Below are 27667 nucleotides of genomic sequence, written 5' to 3' on the forward strand. Positions count from 1 at the left end.
AAAAAAAAAGCAAAGGTGTCACTGGATAAGCTGTATCTGATGAGTGTGTCCGTTGTGACTGGAAGGTGTTTCCACTTCACGCAACGAAAAAAAGTGAAAATAAGGAAGTAAGGACGTTGCCCCGGGAGTGACGTGAATTATCCTTTTCTCTTCTCAATCAGAACCAAAATGAACACGCTCAGCGGCTAACTGGTGCCAGGAGCAGCTACCGGCTGTGGCGCGGAGAGTTACAGGATGCCAGTAATAACGTGACTCCTCCGACACTTGTTTTCATTGCTGCTCAAACACGACGAACAGTGTCGTTTAATATCCATGTGTAGACCAGTACACATGTCTATTAAACCCAGGAATCAGGCTGCTGAACAAACACACGGCAGAAAAGAGTGTTTACTGACATCCTTGTTTAACTTACCACACTTGCTTCACTCTCTGCGGGCCGTGCTGTCTGATTAACTCGGTGCATTCAATTACAGCTCGCTATGAGAGTGGTTTTTATGCTAATGGTAGATTGTGGTGCTGGGGACAGGAACACAAAACACTTTGGCGGAGTATTGAAATGTTTGGTATGTAGTTGATGATGTGGACTGAGGGCTGTGCACACAGGTTCTTACCCATCTCCTCCAATCTCCAATAAATCCTGGTGTATGTGTTGGTTTAATCGATATTTATATTAGAAAAATAACCCCTATTAAGACTAACTAACTTGAAAGCTCAGACTTTCGAAGGCAAAAGGAATAAAGAAATGATAAAAACATGTAGTATGCATGTTATACATCATCAGACGCCACCACCATTCAACCAAATAATGTGCCCAGGTGCCAAACACGTACACAAACAGATAAATATCACAGGGAGACACAGATCCACAGAAAACACACACACAAACACACATAAAAACACAAAAACATAAGAACATGTGCACTTTATCCAGTGGTCTTCAGGGAAGGACTGGGTCAGATACGGAGATTTCCCATAATTCCCATTGTTTATCTGAAGGGGTGCTGCAGGAGGGATGGAAGACTGAATGGAGATGTGAGCTCATGTGTAGAAGAAAGTGATGAAGAATATTTTGTGTTTTTTGAAGAGAAATCTACAATAAAAGATAATTCACACAATATAAAGAAAATAAAAAGACCAAAAGTCTTATTTCTTGCTCACAAATCGAGACTGGAACTGTTCAACATGTTTGTGTGTATTCTCTTTTATTTGAATTTTCTAGCTTAGTTGCCTGGCAGAAAATTACAATTTAATAAAACTACTTATCCATAGATTGAATATATCCTAACTGTCCTTGAACTGCTTTATCTGCAAATGCCAACATCCACAAATTGTGGAGCTTAGGAATCAATTGTATGAATTGGTTAATTTATATTTCTGTGCATATCAGTGATCTACAAAATGCTAATTATTACAAGGTCGTCTACATATAAGACTTTAAAATAATTATGGTGGCATATATTTCTGTTTTCATGTTTATGACAGTAATATGTGAGGAGCTGCAACAGTTCAAAATAAAGATTTTTACAGGACGCTAAGCTACTGTTGAACCTATTACTGCCAAGTTGTGTTATATGGGCATTTATCAAAATAAAGAGAATAAGCAATGTGACTCATCTCAAATAATTCCAATGAACCTTTGTATGAGGTCGGTCACAGAATATATCAGTGGATTAAAGAAGAAACACTTTTGTAAGAGTAACAATAAAACCACAGCAGGTCAGCACCTCTTCCTTCCTGACAGAATAAAGAAGAGAAGGACCCACGATGGGAATCACAGCTGCATTAATAACTGACACATCGTTGAGAGGTGCTGAAGCTTTCAAAGCTGTTTAGATCTCTTCAATCAGAAAGTGGGGCAGAGAAAAACTGCCCATCCCTAACAACGTTAGTGTAAAATTAAATATATATTAATGATATTTCTCTAGTAAAAGTCTTATTTTCTAAGAGGTTCTCATGTAATATTAGTAAAAAACAGGCAGATGATGTTAGCCAGGCTAAGAAATAGCAGGATTACAGTGGGAGTCGTATACCAGCTTTCAGAATTTACACTAAAAACATCATCAAATGATGGTGGGAGTTATATAAAGCCATTAGTCGCACAAATTAAATTTAATAAAGTTAGAAGTGGGTAAAACCTCAAGTCTCATTTCAAACATTATCGCTCCAGTTAAAGACAGATCCGAGCGATATGGCTGTTTCACAACATAGAGCCCAGAATAGTATAGAAACTTAAAAATGCTCTATTTGGGAAATTGGGAACAAAACAAGTCACCATATAGAATCATCCTAGATTGATTCAGCCCCATACAATTAAACTGATGAGCTGCAGTTTGGCTTCTACACACTATGAACTCAATTCAATTTTATTTTATAGGTTGAGACATTTGAGAATTGTCGATACATCCATGTTCAGTTCAGCACTTTGGAGACTGTGAAGAGATAAACCTCCCAGTTAGGAGTTGCATTGTTTTTATTGTTGAATATAAAGTAAAATATTCCTTTTCATCGACTCAGTCAATCACAGAATCACATTTTCTAACGCAGCTGATGACTCAACTGAGGGAGTTTCATGCCCACTCAAAGTTTTACTGTCAGTCACGTAATTGTCTCCGGGAAAGTTAATGGGAGTTTTTTTCTCCCTCCCACTTCTCCCAGTGGATCCTCACTGTTGTCCACTATGCTACGAATTAGGCTTTCACAGAGGCTTTCACTGCCTGATTAAAGAATAAGAGAACCAGCTGTTGAACCACTTTCAACACAGCTTCCTGTTCTTTTTGCCTCTGTCTCTCAATCCAAACTTTAATTCACCTGCAGGAAATGTTGTGTCCCTTTACTACAGTTTTATCCTTCACTTCCTGCCGCTGTACAATTTACTGATATTGCATTAGATGATTTATGAGAAGCGCAGATCAAACCCATTTCAGGTGTTTACCACTTTGCTGCCAAGTTGCTCAGTGCAGCGTCAAATCACTGACATGTTTTGCTGTCACTTTTGCAACGCGCAGATTTTGTCCAAACATTCTGTGACGGACCCATTTTGGAGTTTCGGAAAGATTAATGGGAAAGTAAAGTGAGCGTATCAGTGTGTTGGCTTTCATTGAGTTCACAGGGTGCTGCAGATGGACAGGGACGCACATAGAGAACAGCAGAAGTGGAGAAGAGGCAGCAGGTTAATGGATGGAGAGTGACAGTTTGCCGGTTGGTTTATTACCTGGTTATTCGGGGTGGGACAGGCGCGAGACGGGGCTGCACTAGGATGGACTGACGCCTCCCCTAAGAGAAATCACCGTATCTCATCAACATAAGGAGGAGAGGAGAGGAGGAGGAAGTGGACAGGGAAAAGGAAGGAGGGAAGGCTTGTGTGCAAGTGGGCACGATTCAGAAAGGGCGGTGAGGGTGAACGAAGGCAACAGCCACCCAACGACAGCACAAACACAATGCACAACTAAAAGGGACACAGATATACACACAAATGCTCACGCACATACATTTAAATACATGTAAATAATGGCAACCGCACATCATCGCACAACCTGACAGCCTGAAAGCATTGAAGCAGCCGGTCATGCTGTGTGTCGCTGACAGAGACCATGCTCATAAGACATGAAAGAAAAACATGAGTTCAATCGTGCACTTCCGAAAAACAACATCTGCATGTGAAGCAGCAGAGTAATTAATCCAGAAGACTCTGGAGAGCTGAATCCTGCACGTTCCCCTGCTCCAGAGGTAAAGAGATATGTGTAAAGAGACATGTGTAAAGAGACATGCTCGGATCCAACATGCACTCATCTCCTCTGCAGAGATGAAAATAAACACACTTTTTTTACGTCATCACTCCAAATACGAAACAGGCACAGATTTGTTCTGCCCAGACACACACTCCACCTCACATACACTCAAAACTGACCAATATTCAAGGAGGTGCAACAATGCATACGGATAAAAGAAGGTGATTACATTTTATAGAATGAAATATCAATGTGATTAATACAAGCTCAGGAAGCGTTTTCCTCATTAAACACACTTGATAGTTCATAAAACTCAAATTATCACAGTTCAATGCTTAAAAACTTATAACAAACATCTTAGGTCTTTAAAAATAAGCTTTCTTATAGTTAAGTACTATAATGAAAGTACTGTTATCAATAAATATAATCTATTGGATTAACAAGTTTCTATAGTTTCAACCCACATTTTGAGTATTTCAATATTGTTTAAGGTTTTCTTAATTTTAGAAATTAAGAAAACCTTTTTACACATGGTTTCTGTCATATTCACAAAGTTAAAGTAACTTTTCAAGCTATTACAATACAATTAAATACCCAGTTAATACCAGTCAAAGGATGATGGAAAAGCAGTGGACAGAACCACTTTGGACTCCCCTCCTTCAATTTGCATCGTTTATACATTTTTAATTAAAAGCATTGAAATACTAACTGTTTATAAGAATAATTACAGCCCTCGATCTCAAGTTACATTTGTTCCCTTGAGAGAAGCTTTTGTGTGAAATATTTATGACTTCATATTATCAATAAATATACTTTTTTCTTTGTCATGTGGGGTTTTCTCAGAATATATTTCCCGTGTGATGCTCACAGGCTCCTGTCAGCTCTTCCCTCGTTTCACTATCTTTTTCTGCTCCCCGCTGCTTTTGATGCATAACTAGAAATCTACCATGAGGTCTCTCTTTGATAATTCATGCAATTAACTGGGGAAAAATCACCAGTATGACCAAACGCATGGGGGACTATTTGAAGTGGGGCGACTGTTTGATATCTTCGACAGAGACATTAGCTGTTTGAAGGCAAGGGGAGAACATTGAAAGTGTCAAATGAACTGAGTGAAGGATTCATGAGAAAACCCAGCACATGTCGTCATTAAGGGAGAATTCCTGTATTTTCTATTCAATATTCAGAATGTACTGAAGTTTGAATTGTCCTATGGTTCTAGCCATCCAGACTTCACCCATAGGAATCATTACCTATTACAATCTGAACACACAGACATTGGATTTTATGTGACTTGTACTATTCTAGTTATTATTCTGATGGAGCAATGACTCAAGGGTATCTCCAACAACTAAGAGTAAAAAAACATAGTTTTAAGTTGTAATTGAGCATCTTACAGTATTTATGGCAACTTCCTGTTTACATCCCCAAAGCATCATGGGAATGTAAGTATGGATATATCTGATGGATATATCCAAAGTCTGAACATCCCCTTCATGACGAAAGAACAAAACATTGAATGTTTGATTCGTCTTCATGCAGTGGAACACTCTCTATAACTTCTATACGTCTATAACTAACTAGGAAGAGGAGAGACTCAGCATCACGGTCTGGTTTTAACGTGAATGAGTGGAACAGGTTGAGGGAGAGTTTAACCCTGTCATGCTCTGCAGAAACAACCAACTACAGAACCACAGGCCTGGAGCACAGGCCCATAGAGTCAGACATCTTGATCTGAGGAATGCAAACAACAACAACAACAACAACAACAACGCACTCTGAACTCCAAAGGTCTCGGTTGGCAAACAGTTGGCGGCTGAACCCAAACACAGGGGACAAGTCGAGGGGGGGACAGGGCAAGACAATTGGAGGGACGACGTACACACAGCAGACGTTATCATAACAGCAGCAGGGGGTGGGGAGGAAAAGGGGGAGGCAGAGGGGAGGAGAGGAGAAAGCACAGGCCACCATACGGACTCGACGAGAGAAGAAAACTGTCTCACAGACCTGATCAGGGAAAATCCTGGTTTTTGGCTCAATCACGGGTCCTCCCCTTATCTCATCCTCCACAGCCATGAGTCTTGGAAGCAGAGAGAGAGAGAGAGAGAGAGAGAGAGAGAGAGAGAGAGAGAGAGAGAGAGAGAGAGAGAGAGAGAGAGAGAGAGAGAGGTAGGGGAAGTAGGGGATGACAGAAAGAGAGGGAGCATTATGAACCCAAGGTGACACTTGACAAGAGGTTGAGCAGATGCATCTCCGACATCCGGCCCAACAGCGATCACATGCTGGTTACCTGTACCTCAAATCTGAATCCCAAATCTGATGGAAAGCCCAGTGTGTTCAAGCCAATTTTCACTGGTGGAGCTTTCTCTTCTCGCCCCAATGGGATCCATCAAAGCCTCTCCGCCCCTTTAAGCTGTTTTCAAAGCGCAATTACGGCCAACTGCGGACAATTATTCCTGGTTATTTGAAGTCAGGTGGTTTGGTACCAGATCCCAATCATCCCCAGGGAATTGCCCGTCTTATGCAACATGGACTGACCAAGGCACGAGTGGAAAAATCCTTTGACCAATCGTTTCAAAGGCGCCGCCCGTAGATGGGAGCGAGCTTCCTGCTGCGCTGGTCACCAGCCGGCAGACGGCGCCGGTTTCCCGGCTCTCATGATTAGCCAAGTTGCCGAGGATTTACTCCAGATCGGGTCGATTGAGGATATTTTTCTCACACGGGTTTATCTTGCAGTTTTAGAGCCAGCTGGTTGTGAACTGTGAGTATTGTTATGGTGGTGATAAATGCCAAATAGAAGTTAGTGTGAATAAAAAAAATAAAAGTAAAAACTCCATGTGATAGATTCATTGCGTCGCTTTCATGACTTTCCATCTGGTTTACGAGGTTTTCCGTTGACATTTTACCGGCAGCAGAATAAACATCATTGCATTTTTTTTTTTTGGTGACAAGAAATAAGCCTTTTTAATAAATCACAAACTTTATAACTGTGTCAGATAGTTGACAGAAGAATCTAATTGCCATCATTCTAGTCACATATTCATTCTCCGGAACAATTCCATTTATTCAGAACACGTGTTTGACAATAAAGAACGAAAATCCACAGGTGAAGTTTCAAACATAAGTTGTTTGGATGTTTTATTCCATAAATAATGTACAGGGTCGAGGGTTATTTTACAAAAGAAGAGAATAGGAACAAAAAAAAGAAAATCCATAAGCACAGACAGAAATATTAGCAGTGTCCCATAAAAACAATGGAATGTAACATGGGTTTACAGCATTAAGATTTTTGACATGACTTCAAAAAGGCAGACAATGATTCATGTGGGTGATATGTTACAAAAAAAAAAAAAGCCATGGTTATATCCAGTTGCACTTCAAGTAGTGTGCTGTTGAGGTCAAGTCGCACAAAACAACGTGTGCGTCCACCAACGTGAGGTCACAAGGTCTGAATATTCTGCTACAGAGAAAGAAGGCAAGAGACAAAGGATGTGGAGTCGATGTGAACACAAAGGAAACACACAGACCTGGGTCAAGCAGCAGCTGCAAATAGCTTCTCTGGTTCGTTCTCGTGACTTAGATTGAGAACTTACCTGATTGGCATCGAGGAAGACCACCCCCCCCCCCCCCCCCGCCCCACACTCCCCCAATCTGGTTATACACAAACTATAGAATTATTTGCAACTCTTTGACACAGGTCTGCGAGAAGTGGATATAAACCCTTTGGCTGTTGCTACGAGCCATGTCAATCACACACACACACACACACACACACACACACACACACACACACACACACACACAGACACAAACACATCAAGCCAAAACTCATCACCACTATGAATTCATTTTTGCAAGATTTAAACACAGGTTTTTGCCAAAGTACAATCTGTACAACCCATCAATATATTCTTGCTACAGAAGAGAGGCAGATAAACTGACACCAGAATAGGATCAAAATCTCTGGAGAGGGAAAAATGAAAAGAATAGTAATAATAGTTGTATTAATAATAATAATAAAGTAGTTGCCCTTTTTATTGATAATATTTAAAATCATACTGTAACTGCATAAGTCAAAAGACAGAACTGTCTAACTTCCTCGAACACCGACTCCGATCACCATGTCACTGGACACCACCGATGACGCACTGCGGGGGGGGGGGTCAAAGTCATACCAAGCATGTACAGCAAAAAAATCATACAAGATTATACGATATATACTCTTTTTTTTTTCTTCTTCTCTCGCTTTTAATTGATAAATAATATCCATTGCAGTCGTTCATTTGAAAGAAATAATGCAGATTGAAATCACAAACACCAAAAACCAGGAGAGAACTTAGGAACACACTCAAAGAGTCAGCGTCTCAGCGGCGTGTTTTTGTACGTTACACTTTCATTTTCTTGGTTTTTTAGATTCTGTGGATGGCACCTGGGCAGGAGGATTTTGGCAGGAAGTTACTGTTTCTTTATATGTACACTAAATGCATACAATATACCTCAATACCACCTATTATTGCACTAAAAAGTCAAGCTATTGCAACGTTAAAATAGTTATAATTTCACTCTCAATAGAATTCATTTATATATTTATATATATATATATATCTTTTTTTATTTCATATATTATTATTGTTATGGCTCTTGCATCACAGACTTAAATATGCTATGGATTATAGGTAAAAATAGATTATTACTATAACACTTACAATCAAGACCATTTACTGCAAACTCATCTCTCCAATGTCAATATGTTGCTCAGTTCACAGCAAGAAACGCTCAGGGAAGATAAATAGTTTCATTCATATTTAGAAATTAATAAATGAGTTAAAATATTCTGAGGATAGATAAATAAATATAATGAAATAAATAAGAGCCTGTAGCCGACTAATAGGATCATAACCCTAAAGGAAAGTGCTACAGGTAAAGTGTTTTCAGTGGATCCAACCTAGCATGACCTTAAAATAATAATTTATATTCGGCTTTGGTTTAAATTAGATTGTTAGAACATGAAGTGTATCCGGTCTAATGACAGATATTGGATTTGCTCTGAGCTTTAAAATTCATGCACAGAACATTAAGGCTTCTCTGAAAGGAAAATCTCTGACGCAAGATGCTGACTGTTGGAGTTCTGCAGGTACACAGATTTATTTCAAGCCTGCACAGGAGCCGAGAATTCAACTCCTTCTCTTGCAGAACCTGAGCTTGCACTTGCACTGGCACCCAAATCATAGATCCGAATGGGAAAATGTTAAAGTAAATATAGCAATTCAAGATGGGAAAGAAACACAAGGCTATGGTTTTGAGATTTTGGAGTCCAATCAATCCTATGTGACGGCCTGAGACCACATTTCTTGGCATCCACGCTCATCGCTGTTGTGTGCACCAAAGTTCAGACGACGCACAAGTGCACAAATGCATCCGCTGACAGGCTCTGGCTCAGTGAATTGTCAGTCAAATCGACTCGGAAGCATCAACATCTGCTACTAAATTCATGCTTGTGTGGTCAAACCATAAAAGTCACAAGTGTAAGCATCGGAAATGCCAGTGTTCCACACGAGAGGCTCCGTGAGTGAAGCAGATCGGCTGGATTCACTTCAAGCTCGTACTCCAGAGGAGCAATAATCAATAAGTGCTCTGACAAAGTTTCTCTACAGGAGGAGGAATCTATTCCTCTTCACCTTCATGCTTGAATCTTCATCGTTCACAGACTGATTGAAGTTTTGTCTGTGACTTTCTTCATATAGCGTCGTATGTAAAAAAAAAGGAGCGAGGCATCGGCCCGCATGTTCACTATGTAGAGAGATAGATATGCAGTCTGTCAGTGATCATGGTTCACCTCGATTTAAAATGGAAGAGCTATCATTAAACCACGGTCTTCTGTTGTCCTGCGCCTGAGGTCCCACACAAACACCTTGTGTCGCTTTAAAAAGTGCAGACATGTTTCTGAAACAGATTTTCAATCCTCTTGTGCTTTTTGTGCTGCAATCTCGTGGGAGAGTCAAAAGAAAATTAAACTAAGTGGATTCATCTCGAAAGGCCCCGAGATCCAGTTAGAAGCAAGAGCTGTGTTTCATAAAAGCTTCTGATGATAAGAGCCATAGAAAGGTGTGTGATGATGGTTTTCATGTACAAGGTTAGGCCGTTAAAAGATGTCCCCCCCCCCACCAAAAAAAAAGACGAGCAGGACTGTCTCTGTCTTCATTCCACGTCTTCTTTCCTGGATTGGATTAGAAGTGGCAATATTCTCTGTCACAGACATCCGCCCTTCAGTTGCAGACCACACACTATTATGAGACAATCTCTTTTCAGCTGAACTCTTTGCACGATAGGAAATAAATAAAAACTAGACTTCCGGGGGAAGCGTCTCTAACGTGTCGTCAAACTTTAAAAAAAATATCCTCACAACACAGCAAACATTTGGGTTTTTTCTCTGCCCTGATTACAGCTGAGATACAATCAATACTCCGCCCCCTTTCCCCATCAACTACTTAATGTTGAGGTCGCTCGATAAAATCTCAAGACTGCACTTAAGAACTGCTCCATTACAACTTCACACAGGCGCACAATAAATTAGGAGTCGGCCGGAGCATTTATCCCAATATGATGCTGTTGAATAACAAGTAAATCATGTTGTGAGGTTTCAGGACACTCAGAGATGTCTTTGTCGAGCTTAACTCCGCTGAAAGGAGACCAACAGCTGAAGGAGCATGCCCTGCATCAAATAAGATATGGATCTCTCCCCCGTATTATAGTCCCTCATTTAATTTGTCACTCATTATATGCCTGCAGCTTTGGCTTTCAATATACAGCTCCCTGCCTCGCTCCCAGGGCTGTGGGACTTAATGAAACTGAAACCAACCTCCTACCCTGCAATATTCTGTGCAAGATAACAACCTCTGGTAAATCGAGTCCTATTCCAATAAGCAATATATGTATTTTTGGAGAGAACGGATTCAACTTCTGTGCTGTTAAATAGAATCCAATATGCGCACATTGGGCTGAATGAAAGCTAGCAATCCTTATCTTAATCACTCTTTCCATATATTTTGAAAGAAAAACTCATAAAGTCTATTCAACCGAAGTCATAATAAAGGAAAAATAAAGCCGCTGTGGCCCGTGGCCTCCCTATGAAAGACCACTGAGCTGTCTTTGCCCTCCATCCCAACAACAGACTCAATTTACCTGCTAATTATTCCTTTAATCTGGCTGTCTTTCTCCTGCTGCTGGTTCCGTAGCCGCCGCTCGCTGTCGTCCAGTCGATTCTGGTACTGCAGGAGGATCTTATTGGTCTGCTGCTCCTGCGTGAGGAGCCTCCGCTCGTACTCCTCCAGCTTTTTGTGGGACATCGACAGCCGCTCCTTCAGGCAGTGGATCTCATCCTCGTACTCGCGTACCTGAGGGAAGGACAGAGGACAGAATGAGAGATCTGGATAAAGGGCTGTTCACAACACTGGTTTCTCTGCGGGATGAGAGTTGTTTAGTATATTAACACAAGTTGCAGTGATGAGATCCACGTCCACCTACTCAAACTTTGGGTGAATGTACCCAACTCTGCAAAAGATTGATGAATACTCCGCTCATGGTTATTTCTCCTCGATATTCGCGACCTCAGAACATCGTGGTGCCATTTGATAGACATGACTCAACTGAAGTTTGTCCCCTTAAGAAGCAGGTCTGAAAGCTATAACTGGTACCTACCCTGTCCATGCGTGACTCATCCATGCTCTTTGAGTACTCCTTCAGCTTGAAATCCTCACGGTCGATCCGCGAACTTTCGATGTCAGCTGACAGATGGGGCATGTTGGACACCCAGGCCACGGTCCGCTCGTTGGCCGGGGTTGGAGGATTGAGGGTGGATGGAGTCTGGGAGCCCTGAGGAAGAAAGGCCAGCAGACTGAACATGAGAACATGACTTCCTGAAGGGAATTGGGGTTTTTATCCAAAATGAGTCAGAATCACATTAGTTCATATATTTTGAGCAAGGCTGATGGGTCCTGGTGGGACTCGAGCTCTTAATCCTACAGTGTGTGACTCTACTCAGGGGCCACATACTTCAGAGGCTGCGTTAGAAGACTGAGAACGTTACAGTGGCGCAACTAGGATGTCCCATTTCGATGGCTGCATCTTTTAATAACCGATAAACGAGAGCTCCAACGGTTGAATCCCCTCGCGGCCAAACTTATCCCAGGATTCATTGCTTTATGGCTTTCAAAGGGGTAACAGTGCCAGCAGGTGAGGAGACATCCAATGCTTGAGTATCACACTTCAAATAAACCAAACATTTAACGGGAGACATGTTCGAGCTCGATCTACACTGGTCCACGAAGGAGGCGATCGTCGTGGACCGGGTAGACCGCGTCCTCTGAAGGATGCAGCCCTTGAATATTGAGACACGCAATACTATAGACACACTCCCACAGTTCAGAGCCACTGACAGTAACAGACATGTTTGTGGACAGACACCTGAAGCCCCAGAGAGAAGAGTAAAGAGATGCAGATGTTACCTGTTTGCTCATTGTGGGTTTGAGAAGGTGCTGCTGCTGCTGAGACTGCTGCTGTGGTGACAGTTGAGTGCTCTGACCGGTGGTTCCCTGTGGACTCTGGTTTTCCCTGACGGAGCTCTGCTGGTGGGGCAGGCCCGGGGCCGTGTTGTCTTTGACGGACAGCTGCCGGGGCCCTTGCTGCCTGCCGCCGTAGCCAGACTCCGGAGACTGGAGGAGGTTCGCGCTCGGCGGCCGCGTTTTGGCCGGAGCGGCGGGAGCGGCAGCTGCACTGACGGACAGCTGATGGGAAGTCTGGGATTTGACACGCTGTGCGGGAGGCGGGGCAATGGAACTCTGGCGGACAGGTAGGACTGTGGTGGGGGGCGTGGCGGCCAGGGAGGAGTGGGAGGTTCCGGTCTGGGAGGCCATGCCCATCATGTGTTGCTGCTGTTGGAGGTTTTCCTTTAAACAGAAAACAAGTAAATAAAACGTCAGCATTTTCACTGATTAAACTCTGTCTCTAGATTAAACAAGGGGCTGTGATGATTGGACGAGTTGCTTCAGGTTCCAGTGAGACATTGATAAATTATCCAGGAAGTCTATTACTCATCCAGGTGTGAGTAATAGATCTATGAGCATGACGGCTTAGCAGACAAAAAACTAATTCAAAATCAAGAGCTGAAATAATTAATTGATTAGTAGATGTGCAACAATTGTCAGAATTGATGTTGAACTAATTTATAATGAAAAGGTACCAACAGGCTCTCGTTAAGCAGGGCGGATAATTTGCTTCTTTTGTCTGATTAAACCACAACAGACAAAACAAACATTCAAAAGATGTTTTCACTATTTCATGCATTTGTAAAGTTCTTAATAATAATAACAACATTGTATGTTGTAGCCCTAAAGATATAATCTATACACCAGATTACAGTGTATCTACATTTACCTGTGCATGCACGGACATCTGCCTGCGTCCATATTCAGCCCTGCTGTAGTCGTCACTGTAGCTGTGGGAGTGGATGATGCTGGGTTGGCCCAGGTGACCGTCCCTGGTCCTGAGGGTGGACAGGTCCTCACTGCGAGAGAACCCCCCGTGGGCGAACTGTGGGATGTAGGCCTGGTGGGAGGGATCCGGCTCTGGGGTCAGGAGCAGGGGCGCTGGGGGTTGAGCCCGGCTGTGCTGGTGGTGGAGCTGTTGCTGTTGAGGCCCGTCAGCAGTCGCCAGGTGAAAGAGGGGATTCTGGAAGGAAAGCGGGTAGCGCATGGCGGCGGCCTGCTGTTGCTGCTGCTGGGATAGCGAGTCGGTGGTGGTGCCCATCTGGCTCAGCTGGCTCAGCCGGAGGCCGCCGGACATGCTGGAGCCGCCAGAGCCAGCTGACAACCTCCCACCGGCCCGCAGCTGGCTGCTCAGGCCCGACCCCAGGCCGCCACCGCCTCCGCTGCTCAGCCCTCCGAAGCTGCCCATGCCGGCGATGGAGGCCTGGGAGGAGGTGAGCATGTCCACCGACTGCAGGTTAGACACGCTGTTCATTCGGGAAGCCTGGAGGTCCATCATAGATACGCTTTTACTGACACTAAGCATCTAAATAGTATGGGATATGAGAGGCTAGGGTGCCCCGTATAATTTGGGTATGTTATGTGGCCACGGATGATATGGGTGAGGGTGGTGCGGGTGTTTTTACCGCGAGGCCTGGATATCGGAATGCCTCGTAGTATTTCCCAGGAAATACCGCTAGGATGAGTTGCGTGGTGAATCAGTGGAAAAAAGGCAGATGTCATGATAAACTACAGCCTCGGTCACACGATGGCAGATTCGGTTAAGTATGACCAACATGCACGTCATACCGACCTCACTTTGGTAAAGGTAAACCTAGTGGATGGGATGATGGTTCCCCGAGTCAGTGTGGTCAAACTCACCTTAGGGTCGGGTTCGGTGATGTCCGAGCTGCTCGTGCAGTAGGCCGGGCTGGACCGGGCCAGGGGGGGGCGCGATACGTAAAACATGTCTTTGGAGGGCGCTCGATGAAGGTGGTCACGGTCCTGAAAACTCATCTGTGAGCGTGATGGCATCACCCCGCCGGTGGAGGTAGGGGAAGGCAAGCGAGTGATATCTATAGAGCTGGAGAACAGGAGTGAGTAAGGCCACTAAGAGCTGCAGATACACACTAAGAGCTGCATCACGAACACTGTTATGCAAATATTGTTTGATTGTAACTAAGACAACACAAAAATAGATAAACCAATTACCATGAAACTAGTTGTAAGGATAAAAATATATGTCAAGGAAGAACCCATTCAATTTTGGTACAGATCTGGATCAGGGGTCGAATCCCGGATGTCATTTTCCCAGTAATTATTGTCAAATAACAGTAAATAGAAACTTTGCCTGTTAAATGAATGCACATGAGAAGTAATTTCCCCCTGAAATGTAAAGAATTTCAGTAACATAAAATGGAAATACAAAATTAAACTAGTTCAAAACTGCAGTTTACAATTAATATTACCTTTTACCACATCAACGCCATTTGAAACAAAACACACTTTAAAATCCCAAAAGCTTTTCAGAGCTGTTGCTTTGCTCTTCACGATGACAGACATCTCCTACCTATTAAGATCCCTCATCATGAGATTTTGAAAGTCGGACGAGATGCCCCTGTTGAAGCTGGGCCGGGACAGCAGCCTGTCCACCTGTCTCTCCTGGACCCTGTCTGTCTGGTGGCTGGGCTGCCTCTGGAGGTGAGGGTTACGCAACGCCATGCTGATGTCGTTCAGGAGGCGCGGCAGCGGACCCAATTTGATTATGGCGTCCTGCGGTTCAAGGGGAAAAAGTTAATCAGAAACTTCTGCAGATTTATAATTAAACATTTTTTTAATCTAATACATGGGGTCCATTAAAATGTCATATATCTACTGCTCACCTGGGGATTATGACAGATCAAGTTTGAGTCATGACTTGCAGCCTTATATTGTGAAATGTTTCAGACAAGAGAACAGTGAGACATAATTCAGATTGAATCGTGGAAATTCATTGTTGAACATCAAATAGAGCCGATATGGAGTTTTGGGGCCGAACCCTAGATTACATACATATATAAGTATTGATATTTTGTAAAATAGTGTAAAATGTATTTAAATGTATCTAAAAACATTGACTGTGATATTATATTATATTGTGCAATACAATTAATAGATGGCTATGAAATAATTTTGCATTTTAGAATAAAATTTACTAAAGTCAGTACTGAGATTGAAATTTCTAAATGAAAAAGCACCCAAAAATAATGTGAAGTGGTTGCATTAATGTCTAATTTTGTGTATCATGTTTGCATTCACCTTGCTGAGCTGAGCAATGACCTCCCACAACAGACTGTGCAGTATGGAGAGCTCCCTGCCCAGGTCGATGTAGCCCTCAAAGCCCCCGGCATTACTGACACTGTCCAGGTTGGAGATCTCGAAGAGAAACTGCTGCATGGAGCCCCACTCCATCTCTAAAAACTCATTCATGAAACACATGTACTCCTCTTTATTGCCGAACCTGTGGGTGGGAGACGTGGGAGGGAGATGAGCAGGTGGGGGGGGTGTGAAAGAGGAGAGAAGTGACCGAGAAAAAGCCCCAAAAAGAAAGTAAAGTAATGCATCAAACGCCAACTGGAATCATTATCTATGATAACTGTTTGAAGGTGGTTTTGTTTTCCTCCAGCTCCATTTGCCGTGTTGTCAAGGCTAAAACACTACAACGCTTTCTGGATGTGCATCCATGAATATATATAATTATGTATATGTCAATTTGTCTGCAACCTTTGATTCCAGACAAGAAGCTTTTCAAGGTTTCTGGTACAACGAGGAAAAGGAGGAAAAAACCTCAAAATGTCAATGAATGTATATAAAGCAATATATAGTTGTTTTTAATATAAGTCTGCACAAATACAAAAAATGCAACTTTTTCAGAAAGAAAGAGAATGATTGTGACGTTGGCGTTACGCAGGGCTCTGTTTTTGACCCATTCATATTTGTAAACAATTACAAATGCATGTAAACAAAGCTTATATTGTTGACATTATAATAAGGATTTTGATTCCAGGGAAAGACTAATTAAACATATTTAAATATTTGAGTCTTTAATGTAAATAAAGGCCAGATTTGTTTTTCAAATTACAAAAGGTATCAGTTTCAAAAAAGCCTTTTTTTTCTTGTAAACAAAAGTTACTCTTACGATTTGTCAGGATTGACGATACTGCATCTACACACATGGTATCTTGTCTACTACACAGTGAAATGGTGCAAGTTGAATGAAATGAAACTGACTTGGAGAAGTTGGCCAGGTTCTGCACTACTTTAGCGATGAGGGTGAGCGTGCGTGAGGTCTGCTCGTCGGGATACTCCTGCGTGAGGTTGAAGAGCGACGGGGACATGATGGCGGGACACAGGAAGCGTAGAAAGAGGGAACCGCTGATGAGGCGGTCGGCGATGTCTTCTCGACCGCGCTCGGCACAGCGCACTCTCCACGAGGCAAAAACTTCCTTCAGCTCTCGGGGGAAAACGCTGTGGAGGGAAACGACAAAGACAGCAGAGATTCTGTGCTTCGCAGTGACAGAAACTGAAGCCTCATGAAACTTTAATATAGTATAGAGGAATATACACACTCAATACAAAGGAATGGTATTATTTATTTATTTCTACGCACCAATGGGAGTTGACAATCTTGCAGAGCGCCAGTTCACAGCACATTCGAAGATTGGCTTGGTGGTCCGGGAGCACAGAGGGGGGGGTTCTCATGGGATCCACTTCGCAGTTTTCCTCTGACTCGTACAAGGCCCTTATGAACTCCCCTTCAAATGACATTTCATCAGTGACATAATCAGCAGAAAACTATCGGTTCAGTGTTGTTAATTAAGAAAAAAAACAACTGCAACAACAAACCGTTAAGAAAAACATTATGATACATTAGAAAATAAAAGCCACAAAACGTGGAGGTCAAACTCTCCTGCAACTGTACAGTTTCAAATTTGTTTGATGGTTCATTAACTTGGAATAAGGAGAATTTTTCCTTATTCACTCTATGTAACTGATTATTATTGAGAAATGCTGAAATGTAGATCGGTAAAAAAGACTCAGAAGTTATTAAAAATAGTGTTTATCTCCAATATTCAGCAGGAAACTTTTAAAATTATCTGGATTCCTTAACACTTTTGCAGATGTTGGATGAAGCTCATCTTTAACAATTTCCTTGGCAAGTAACGGAGAAACTGTATTTGTTGCACAATCCCTCCCCTGGTGCTGACAGTATTAAAAAAAAGAGTCTATATTTGCTTTTTGTTTCCTATTTATGCAGCTAAACAACTTAAAGTAGAATAGAATTTGACATTTTCTTTTATCCATAGTGTTTTCTTTCCCTACACCTGTGGGGGCTGAAGCTTCCTGTGCTGAGTGGGTATACAGAATAAAAAATACACGTCTGACTGAATGAGCTGGAAAATAATAAAAAAGTGAGTAGCAAGATTCTTAGGGAGGATTTTATTGGACTTTTTAATGAATGTTTTTCGTTCTGAAACTTTAACCTCTTTATTTTAAATAGGTGTGAATGTCGTGCAGCGGTCAAACTGCTCTGACTCACCTATAGCATCCTTGAGGTACTTATGTCCAATCAGTTTGAGGTACTCTTCTATGGCTTTGGTGGCCAGAGTGTTCTCTCTGAAGATAAGGTGTTCTCGGTCGATGAATCTGTCCACCTCGCACATCGCCATGTCTGAAAGGAAATCCTGCGGAGGAGGGACAACTGTGATTTTAAAGAAGCTTTGCTCGAGATCATATCAGCATAAACCTCAGAAAAAAAAAACAGGGAGGATTCAGTGTTCCCTGTACCTTCGCCTTCCCTGTGCTCTGCAGGATGTGCACGAGGGCGCAGGCCACTTCCTCTTTGCTCTTCACACTCAGCACGGGCTCCAGCACGGCACACAGTGTGCGGTAGTTATTGGTGACGTACTCTGCAAACTCCTTGTACAGCTCCATGGGCAGGATGTTCATGGTCTGGAAGCGGGACTTGAGGCGTAGGGATGCGTTGATGATCTTCCCTCCCCCGGCACCAGCTCCCTTGGTGAGGACGCTGGGCTGGATGACCGGGTACCACTGCTCCACAAACTGACGGCCCGTGATGCTTGAGATGGGGATGCTTACCAGTCCTAAGTATGTGCTTTTTTCCTTCAACGAGAAAAACACAGATATTAGATTTGACTACTGTATTAAAAACGTATGTGGTGATTTAAGACAGACAAACACGGGATCCCTGGAGTGTAGATGTTCGAAGCTAGAAATGTACAAATTGAAAATAAATTATCCTATTTGTTGCTTTTGATTAGAAAATGTTTTATTTTAAACATTAAGGGACAAAAAACAGGATTTTTCACTGCCAAATAACTCAAAAGCTCCAAAATGCTTATTATCAGCAGGAAGTTTATTGGCTTGTTGATCTTTTGCGCGACTCAGTGATTGTTTCATCAATTATTGCGATTATTTCTGGCTTCTCTTTTTACATGGATAATCATAGGTGTTTGGTTTTTAGTGTTACTGCCACTCACAGGATATTTCCTCTTCCTGATGCTGTTGTTGGACTGATGCTCTGAAACTGAGCCAAACTGCTCATTTCTGTTGTGACTATGTTGGAGGAGCAGAGCGTTCGTTCCAGGGTTGATAAACGGCTTTGACTTCAAACTACAAAATGCAGTGTTGGGATCATGTTACGTGTTTTGAGTCATTGTATTCAACATAAAATCACATCTGGGATTCAAACCAGCAACGTTTGATATTTGTGACACGCATTTCCTGTCCAACGCCTGAGGTTCACGGGAAGATAGACAAATAAAAAGATCTTTCACTACAGTTTCAATTCCTGTCGAATACGTCACAGATATAAATATTTGTAACGCTTCCTGTACATTTAAAGTAAAAGCAATCTCGCGTTTCTGTTGACTAACTCAATTCATTTGATTTAACAAGGTTTTTATTGTAACTGCAGGGCCAGAAGATGCACAGCTTCATACTGTAGAGTCCTGGCATTTAGTTTAGTGTATATAGCCATACTTTTATTTGAGGAAATACAGTAGTCATGGCAGAAACTTATTCTACTCTACAGCAGACACTTGTGGGCCAAGCGTAGCATTCACTCTCTGCACGCTCAGCTTTTGGTCTCAACCAACTCCTGAGGGAAACATCTGGTTCTAAAGCTGCTCAATGCTTCTCCAGTTAGTCACCAGTTGGTCACCAGCCGAGCAGATTGGGTTGAGGAGGTTCTTACAGCGTTATCTGTGTAAACAGCTGCCTGACATCGTGGCTGGACAGATAAACAATGAATTCAAACTCTCAGGCTTCATAGAGCTTCACAGACTCAGGTGATAATAGAGCATCGGTTCATCAGTGTGTTTCCATGTCTGGAGCATTTGAGTGAATCATTTCATTCCCACAAACAAACCAAATACCACGACACTGCCTCTGAGTTACCTCAGATCTCTTTATCACCTTGCGTCTCTTTTTGTCCGTCTCCTTGTATAGATGAAGGCGCAGGTTGCGGATGGCTGGCAGGTTGTTGAATTCGAAGTGCTCGCCCCAGAACACAGTGTCGGTGCGGGGCTTGCTGGTGGTGCGTGCGTACAGCATGTCGTCCAGACAGAGCTCGCAGTAGTAGCGCTTCTTGGCTGGAAGCTCGCGGGCCTCGATGATCCACAGTTTGAGCACATTGTCCACCCTCCGGCTGTTGTCCTGCATGGAGATGGGATCGGGTCAAATGAGGTCAAGTGCGTCTCATTACAGACTCATTACATGGTGAACAGAGAGAAGATATGAATGAAAGAAAGAAAGATGAAATGGAAGCAGAGACAGTGTGTGTGTGTGTGTGTGGGGGTGTGTGAGGCGACAGCAGGGCAGCCTGCAGGAGAACAGAATAAATGACAGGAAAGAAATGGCTGAGGACACAGTGGTTGATCTTCTGTGGATTTGAAGGCGTTGTTTGATGAAGTGCTATCAACCCAGGACTTGAATGAAAAGACAGAAGACAGCACGACAAAAAAGAGAAGACATGAGGGATCGGAGCAGCAGCTTGGCCAAACTGGGTTGAAAAAAATGTAATCAACTTTAACATAGAAACACACAAACGACACAATGCACATGTGCTACAAAGACAAGGGGGGGGGGGGGGGGGCACACAATGGTGGTAATGTTTGTGTAGACAGCTACACTTCCTAATCAGGATCACAAAGACCAAGCTATATTTGACATCCCCCACGGGAGGAGAGCGTGCCGTGGTGATTGCTGTGATGTTTCAGCGGACGGGGGGGGGGGGCTGACTCATTTCAACTGGGCTGGAAAAGCCACTGCTGATTGCCCCCTGTTTGCTTCAGACTATTTGAGTCCTAATTTAGACGACTCGGAACGTGAGCATCAGCGAGAACCGCGGCGCTTAAGTTCTCCATTTGCACGCTCACTGATAACCGGCACCAAACAAAAAAACAAATTAATTACAAACCCCCAAAGTTGTAATGTGCCGGGCATCTGGTGGCTCAGTCTGCTACGTGCACGTAGAGCACAGAAAGATCAGCGTGGGCTTGAGGCCTCTCCTATGATCTCACGTTACATCCTCACTAGTTTCTGTCCTGTCTCGATTTCACTATCAAAAAAATCAACAGAACGCTTCAGCGGGGCGGGGAGCGGCTGCTCGGCTTTTGAAAAACCAAACAATCAAAGCTCAAAGCGGGTTTTCAAAAGCCTCGTAAGGACTCCTCTTCTCTGCAGCGAGTCTTATCTCTGTCGATGCATCTGGTGCGAGTTGCCTGGAGCACGTTGCTTCAGGGCGGGAGGAGAGCCCCCACACGGAGTCCTTGGAGCTCCATGACTCAGCCAGGACCCCTGCAGCCGGAGCATCTGGACAAGCCACTCAGCCCGGGTGAGGTTTCATCTCAGTCTGGCTTAATAACGTTTCAGTCCCCGGTTGCCATCAAAGCTGCCTGTTCCCTTCTTTTCTTTAATAACCGAGAGGGGAGGTGTGGGACAGTTTGACAGAACTATGAAATCAAGTCGATTTTATGGATATAGCACCGAATCAGAGGTATAGTTATTTCAGGGCACTGGTGATAATTAGGATAGTGGTTTTTACTCCGAGCTGATATGAAGAGCTGAGCTTTGTATTTCTCCGGCTGTGAGGATGGATATAAAACCACAGCATCTTAAAAGCTGCCCTGAAAATATTACATTGTGTTTTTCTTAAACAGCTCCATGAGTGAATGAGGATCTCATCTGACCTAATTAACAATATGAGACATGGTCATCACAGATGAGAAGAATGTGCACCTTGTCGAGGTTTGATGATATAACCAATGGTTTTAAAACTGCTTCACCCGATATATAGAAGTTGATATATCAGAGGACCAGAAATGATTAGGAAACAGTGACTGTAAAGATAAAACTAAGACGGAAAGTTATAATGAAGTTACAACTGAATAAAAGAGAACTGTGAAGTTTCTCAGTGGTCATGGTCTCTTCAGGAGATGCACTAGTGTATTTCAACAACCGGACCTGCTTGTGTTTCTTGGAGACGTTTCACTTCTCATCCCAAAAGGCTTCTTCATCTCATGTGATGAAAGTTCTTCATGCATCTGCTCAGTCTTTGTTTTTCGAAGGCATCAGCTCGTGAAGGAGCTGGATCTGAGTCTTTCCTGCAGGATTCTCTAATCTCGGCCATCTTTCCCAGTTCAGTTCAGATGTGAGCAAGTGGGAGTTGTGTTTTGTTTCCATCTCGGCGTTTAAAATTCATTCCAAAGTGTGTTGTAGCGTATGTGTGAAGATTCTCAGTCTTCAGAGCTGAAGAAGCCTTTTGAAAGAGGTGAAACGTCTTCAGGAAACACAATCAAGTCCGGTTGCCAACGTGTAAAACTCCTGAAGATATTATACAGGACGACTTTATCGCCTATGATAGGATTACAGCAACATGAACATTGATTTTGGACAGAAACTTGGAAAAAGATCTAATTAAAAGCCTCCAAAATAAAACAGGTAAGACAAACTTATTCTGTTGATGTGTTGAATAATAATTTTCAATAACGTTCTCTTTGAACTTAAAATATCTTTCTTTCTTTATATCTTTTAATTGAAATTTTAGAGTAATGTTAGTTTTAATTGTTGATTCATTGATTTTTACATTCCTGTCACTATTTAAATTTGTATTAATTATTTGACTGTGATTATATTTGTGTGTGTGTGACTCCTAATAGATGAAGAACTTTGTCTGTAAGGTTTAATTCACTTGTATCTTCCACTTAAGAACGAATCTTTCCACAGCTTTGATTCCTGCCTGAGCTCCAGATGGAACAGACCTGGACTCACAATGATCCATCTTCTAGCTCGAGTCCCTTCAGTTTTCTTTAGCATCACGTCTCTCACACACTGCTGGGCCGGTGAACACAAACCTGCTGTGTGGCACTTTACTGACGTCTCATCACCTGATTTAAAGATGTCAAAGTGTTTTCAAAAAACAATTCCGATCCTCCCTCCATGCGACTCTACCTCCTGCAGCTTTAGCGTTTTTTGTTGTGTTGCTTGGAGAGGCGGCTACATCGTTCCACACAGACACACACAGACACGAGGATGGAGTGCACACAGAGGAATGAAGCGGTGCGCTCGTATTGAAAACAGACAACAACGGCAGATGGGGAGGAGAGAGAGAGACACACAGACAGAGGGATCCTTTCCTCTTTTCTTCCTCTACCGCATCCCTTTCTCTCCCCTCACCTTGTTGGGCTTGACAGCTCTCTGCAGGTTCTCGATCCATTTGTCTCTCTCTGCAGCTGAGCGACACGCAAAGCACTTGGTTCCCGACGCCGTAGTCACCTGAGGTTATAGCCAATAGCAAATTCAACAACCACAGCCATTAGTAACTATGGAGACTGCAACTGGGGCGCCAAAACAATGTCTTGCATTCACTCTCAACCTCTGTCAGGCTCCACTAATGGAACATGTGATTGAAAAGCTGAGAGACTCCTGCAGCACATTAGAAAGGGACAGGGGCTCATTTCCCAGTGTCCTGGTTTCTTCTATTTTTAAAATAAATATATATAAAAAAAGAGGCTATATTTCATTTCACATCACTGTCACTTGTCAGGATGGATCAACAGTTGTGTTGCTATTTGCTTCTCTGTACACTTCACTCTGAGTGCGAGTGTGTGGCGCCGTCGCTCAACACTGCAGCTCAGCTCTCACCTCAAAACAGTACTCTTGTCCCAGGATGCTGGAGTGGACAGGTTTGATGATGGCGTCCTCGTCCAGGGTGAGGTCCAGCGCCTCGGCGGCACTGCTGGGAGACAGCAGGGACTCATGGGAGTGGGACTCTTTGAAGCTCTGCATCAAACGGGTCCTGGGAGGAGACAGAGTGGTGGTTAGATAAAGGGGAGGACAACGCGAGGAGCTCTTCACTGAAGAGGGCACAGTGGACAAGATGATCAGATTATGGGAATTTGATTTCAACATTGTCACATCACCAATAAAAGTCATAAATATCCAGTTCCAAAAAAAGACTCTTTACCAGTACCACAAAATGTGTCTTTCAGCAAATAATACAAATACTGGAACATAAATACAGAATTATTTATATCTATATGCACATATGATGCACTTCATAATGAGTCACAGCCAAAAACCTTCATATCCCAAAGAGGCAAAGAGAGAGTAAGAGGAAAACTGCTGACAAAGATTCTCTGATTCTGTGCTCTTATTCTGAAAGGCTCAGTTTGATATGTGAATGATTTGTGTTGTGTCAGCAAATACACAACATTAAAATGATATAGTATTATTAAATTAGGACAACTGGAGACAAAATGCAGCACATATAAAACAGATATATCTTTTTTTTTTGTCCTTACCAATAAAAGCATTATTCCCCCTCAGGGCAAAATAATTTGAAACTCAACAAACATCATTTTACAAAAACAAACAGCGACATTAATCCTGCCGTGGACTCACAGTACAGAAGTGAAGAGGGCTTCCACTAAATCCATCCATCATGCTCACACACACTTGACTCCCACACACACATGTGCATGCACCGAGTACGAACAACGACAGAGCAGCTCAGCAGAGTCACTGAGACGCACACACGAGAACACAGTCGGTCTAACCGGAGAGCGAGCAGGGCCGCCCAGGTGTGACGAAGCCCCTCAGAGCAGGAAACAGGGGATGGAGAGGACAGACAATAGAAAAAGAATCCTGCTTATCCTCCGTGCTACGTCCAACTCTCAGCTTCTCCTCATGCGCTCGCGCTGCTTTTGTCTATGTTCAATCATAATGTTCATCAACAGAACACTGATTACATGTGGGGGACCAGGAGGGGGGGAGAAACACAGAGATGGAGAGAGAGAGAGAGAGAGGGGAAGATAAAAATAGACCCAAAGGAATGAGTCAGTTTGAGGGGAATACAGAGATGAGGAGAGGAGAGGAGAGGAGAGAGAGAATGTGGGGGAGGTCACGAGAGGATGGGAGAGAAGAAAAGACTGACGGAGCACGAGGTGAGGGGTGTGTGGGGGGGGGGGTCGAGGGAGAAGACCTCTCGGAGGAGATCACGTCGATTATGTAAACAGCGGATCCTTTGGAGAGGAAGAAAGTGAGAGCGGATTAGAGGAAGAGGAGCGGAAGGAAGGGAGGGAGGATGTGAACAGGTCGGAGAGGAGGAAGGGATGGAGGGATGGAGAAGAGGTAGAAGAAAGTCACACAAATGATATTAATGTGCCAAGACTGATGAACTGAGAACAACCTCAGCATCAGCCATGATCAATATGAAACTTTCAAACTGATTTGTTGATCGTGAGACTCTGAAAACGGGTTTTGTGTTTTACTGCTGTGAAAATAAATTGAAACTAAATGAAGCAGCTGTGACTCAACAATTAGTCAATCAACAGAACATTCACTTGGATTTGTGAAGACATTTAATTGAGCTGAAATGTCAAACACAAGCATAGTTGGTGTCGTTCTGTTTTAAATTGTTTTAAATGGAATATCTGTGATTTTTAGACTTTTGGCTGGACAAGATAAAACAAGTTATTTTGGGCTTTCAGAACTTTTTTCGATATTTTTCACAGAATCACCCAAACACTGATAATAAATGACTTATCAATTACTTGGAAAATAATTGTCAAGAGATGAGTTAACAATGAATATAGATTGTTAACTACAGCCCTGGTTAGGATTGACTTATATTACGAGAGGACAAAGTTAATCTGCAACAGATTCCAGATTCTCGAATGTGATGGTTTATTGTATTATTCTCTTTTTTACGTTTGTGTATATCTGCTGCTCAAACAAAACATAAGAAGATGTCACATTAGGCTCTAAGAAACTGGGATGAACATTTTTGACTAATTTCTAACTTCCTCCTTACACTATTGAAAAGGATTACCATCATTATCAAACCATTGAAATAAAGATTTTTGATTTGAAGCTTGTTATTTTACAGTTACATTACATTTTACATTACATTTCATTTAGCTGACGCTTTTATCCAAAGCGACTTACAATAAGTGCATTCAAACCCGAGGGTACATACCAAGGACGACAAGAATCAAGAAAATACAATTTCTTCAAATAAAGCAAAACTACATAGTGCTATAAGTAAGTGCCATTTAAGTGCTAGTAAAGTGTTTTTTTTTTGTTTTTTTTTTTTCATTCAAGGTAAAGTCGGAAGAGGTATGTTTTTAGTTTTCGGCGGAAGATGTGTAGACTTTCTGATGTCCGGATGTCAATGGGGAGCTCATTCCACCATTTAGGAGCCAGGACGGAAAACAGTCGTGTTTTTTATGATTGTTTAGCTCGCAGTGAGGGAGCAACGAGCTGATTGGCCGAAGCAGAGCGGAGTGAACGGGGTGGGGTGTAACGTTTGACCATGTCCTGGATGTAGACTGGACCGGATCCGTTCACAGCATGGTACGCAAGTACTAGTGTTTTGAACCGGATGCGAGCAGCCACTGGTAACCAGTGAAGGGAGCGGAGGAGAGGAGTAGTTGAACCCTTAAACTTAAATATACATATGAATAAAGAGAAATTTAAAATACAACCAAGTGTTTGGGGCTTGAATTAAGATAATAAACATATTTTCATAAAATACAAGCATTGTTGCTGCATTGTTAATTCTGTAAAATAAAAGTTTTTATATCAGAAAACATAAACGCTGATGTTCATATTGACCCATTAATGGCTAAATCAATAAAATAAACAGTTTAATTGATAAATAAAATATAATGCTTTGTAGAACAAACAGGTGAAGATACCTGCACATTTAAAGAAGAGTTATAGGAGCTGTATACGATGGAGTGGCCTGTAGTATTTAATGGAGAGGAACTCTAATGAGCACGTATTGAAAAACAATGTGTAACCATAAATTTCACAACAGCTTTTAGAGCCTGTTTGGGAGCTGAGGAACTGCTCTTTTATGGCTGCATCAATTTAGATCCATGCTGGAAAACAAAGTGTTCTCAGCAAATCCTCCCTGGATGAATCAAGATAAAAACAGTTATACCGAACAAAGCTGCAGATGTTCCCAGACCTCGCTGACAGGAGACGTCCAGAGGAAACCAGGAGTAGTGAACATGCAGCGAAGGCCTTGGAAAACAACCTCGACTTCACAAGATGACTTCTTCTTTGTCCGTCTCCTCAGACCGAGCGGGGATAACAGACATCTACAACCTTCCCCGATGAATAAATCATGTGGAAACGCACCCTGGCTGACACCTGGCTCTCCGGAGTGCCCTTTCACCCGAGGTAATACCATCAACATGACCTTGTTCACATCCGAAGTTTGAGTTGTCAGAAAGTTAAAAAAATTCACCAGCACTTGAGCCCCGCTCCCTCACTTGCCCCCTCCTCTGAACCTCTCCCCTACAGTCTGCCATTTTCCTCCTTCTATCTCCCTGATCCCTCTGCTATCTCTGATCTCATCTGTAAATCAAAACCATCCACATGCCAGTTAGATCCCCTACCTACTGCCCTGGTCATATCCTGCCTCCCCTCACTACTCCCTCTAATTGCTGCTATCATCCACTCCTCTCTCACTACTGGTTCATTTCCCGCACCCCTCAAAGCGGCTGCTGTCTCCCGCATCCTCAAAAAACCTGGTTCAGATCCCAACAACTTTAATAACCTCCGCCCCATCTCCAACCTATCTTTCATCTCCAAAATACTTGAGAAAATCGTTGCTTCTCAACTCCATTCCCATCTATCTCAAAACAGTTTTATATGAAAAGTTTCAATCTGGTTTCTGTCCCCGCCATAGCACTGAAACGGCCCTTCTGAAAATCACCAACGACCTCCTTATTGCAGCTGAATCCGGTTTACTATCCATCCTCATCCTCCTTGACCTGAGTGCGGCCTTCGACACAATCTCCCACACCATCCTCCTCAACAGATTATCCTCCATTGGCATCACTG

The 27667-nt window shown here is 42.8% G+C and overlaps 1 protein-coding gene across 3 annotated transcripts in view; it reads right to left on the reverse strand.

Annotated features, from left to right (window-relative positions):
* Nucleotides 1-27667, reverse strand: part of syngap1b (synaptic Ras GTPase activating protein 1b) — a 118567-nt gene that overhangs the window by 6994 nt on the left and 83906 nt on the right. For 2 of the 3 annotated variants that reach the window (XM_062399347.1, XM_062399348.1), the window contains exons 6-21: nucleotides 23456-23609; nucleotides 22988-23086; nucleotides 19727-19966; nucleotides 18077-18412; nucleotides 17829-17973; nucleotides 16899-17043; nucleotides 16520-16756; nucleotides 15548-15749; nucleotides 14820-15022; nucleotides 14132-14333; nucleotides 13161-13694; nucleotides 12233-12673; nucleotides 11427-11600; nucleotides 10911-11122; nucleotides 5736-5808; nucleotides 3212-3273 (exon numbers count right to left, since the gene is read on the reverse strand). In XM_062399347.1, the coding sequence (XP_062255331.1) occupies nucleotides 3212-3273; nucleotides 5736-5808; nucleotides 10911-11122; nucleotides 11427-11600; nucleotides 12233-12673; nucleotides 13161-13694; nucleotides 14132-14333; nucleotides 14820-15022; nucleotides 15548-15749; nucleotides 16520-16756; nucleotides 16899-17043; nucleotides 17829-17973; nucleotides 18077-18412; nucleotides 19727-19966; nucleotides 22988-23086; nucleotides 23456-23609 (3459 nt within the window). The remainder of the gene's footprint in view (nucleotides 1-3211; nucleotides 3274-5735; nucleotides 5809-10910; nucleotides 11123-11426; nucleotides 11601-12232; nucleotides 12674-13160; nucleotides 13695-14131; nucleotides 14334-14819; nucleotides 15023-15547; nucleotides 15750-16519; nucleotides 16757-16898; nucleotides 17044-17828; nucleotides 17974-18076; nucleotides 18413-19726; nucleotides 19967-22987; nucleotides 23087-23455; nucleotides 23610-27667) is intronic. The other variant, XM_062399349.1, reaches the window with a different exon arrangement.

The sequence above is a fragment of the Platichthys flesus genome, chromosome 11 (assembly GCF_949316205.1).
Source record: "Platichthys flesus chromosome 11, fPlaFle2.1, whole genome shotgun sequence".
NCBI classification, from domain to species: domain Eukaryota; kingdom Metazoa; phylum Chordata; class Actinopteri; order Pleuronectiformes; family Pleuronectidae; genus Platichthys; species Platichthys flesus.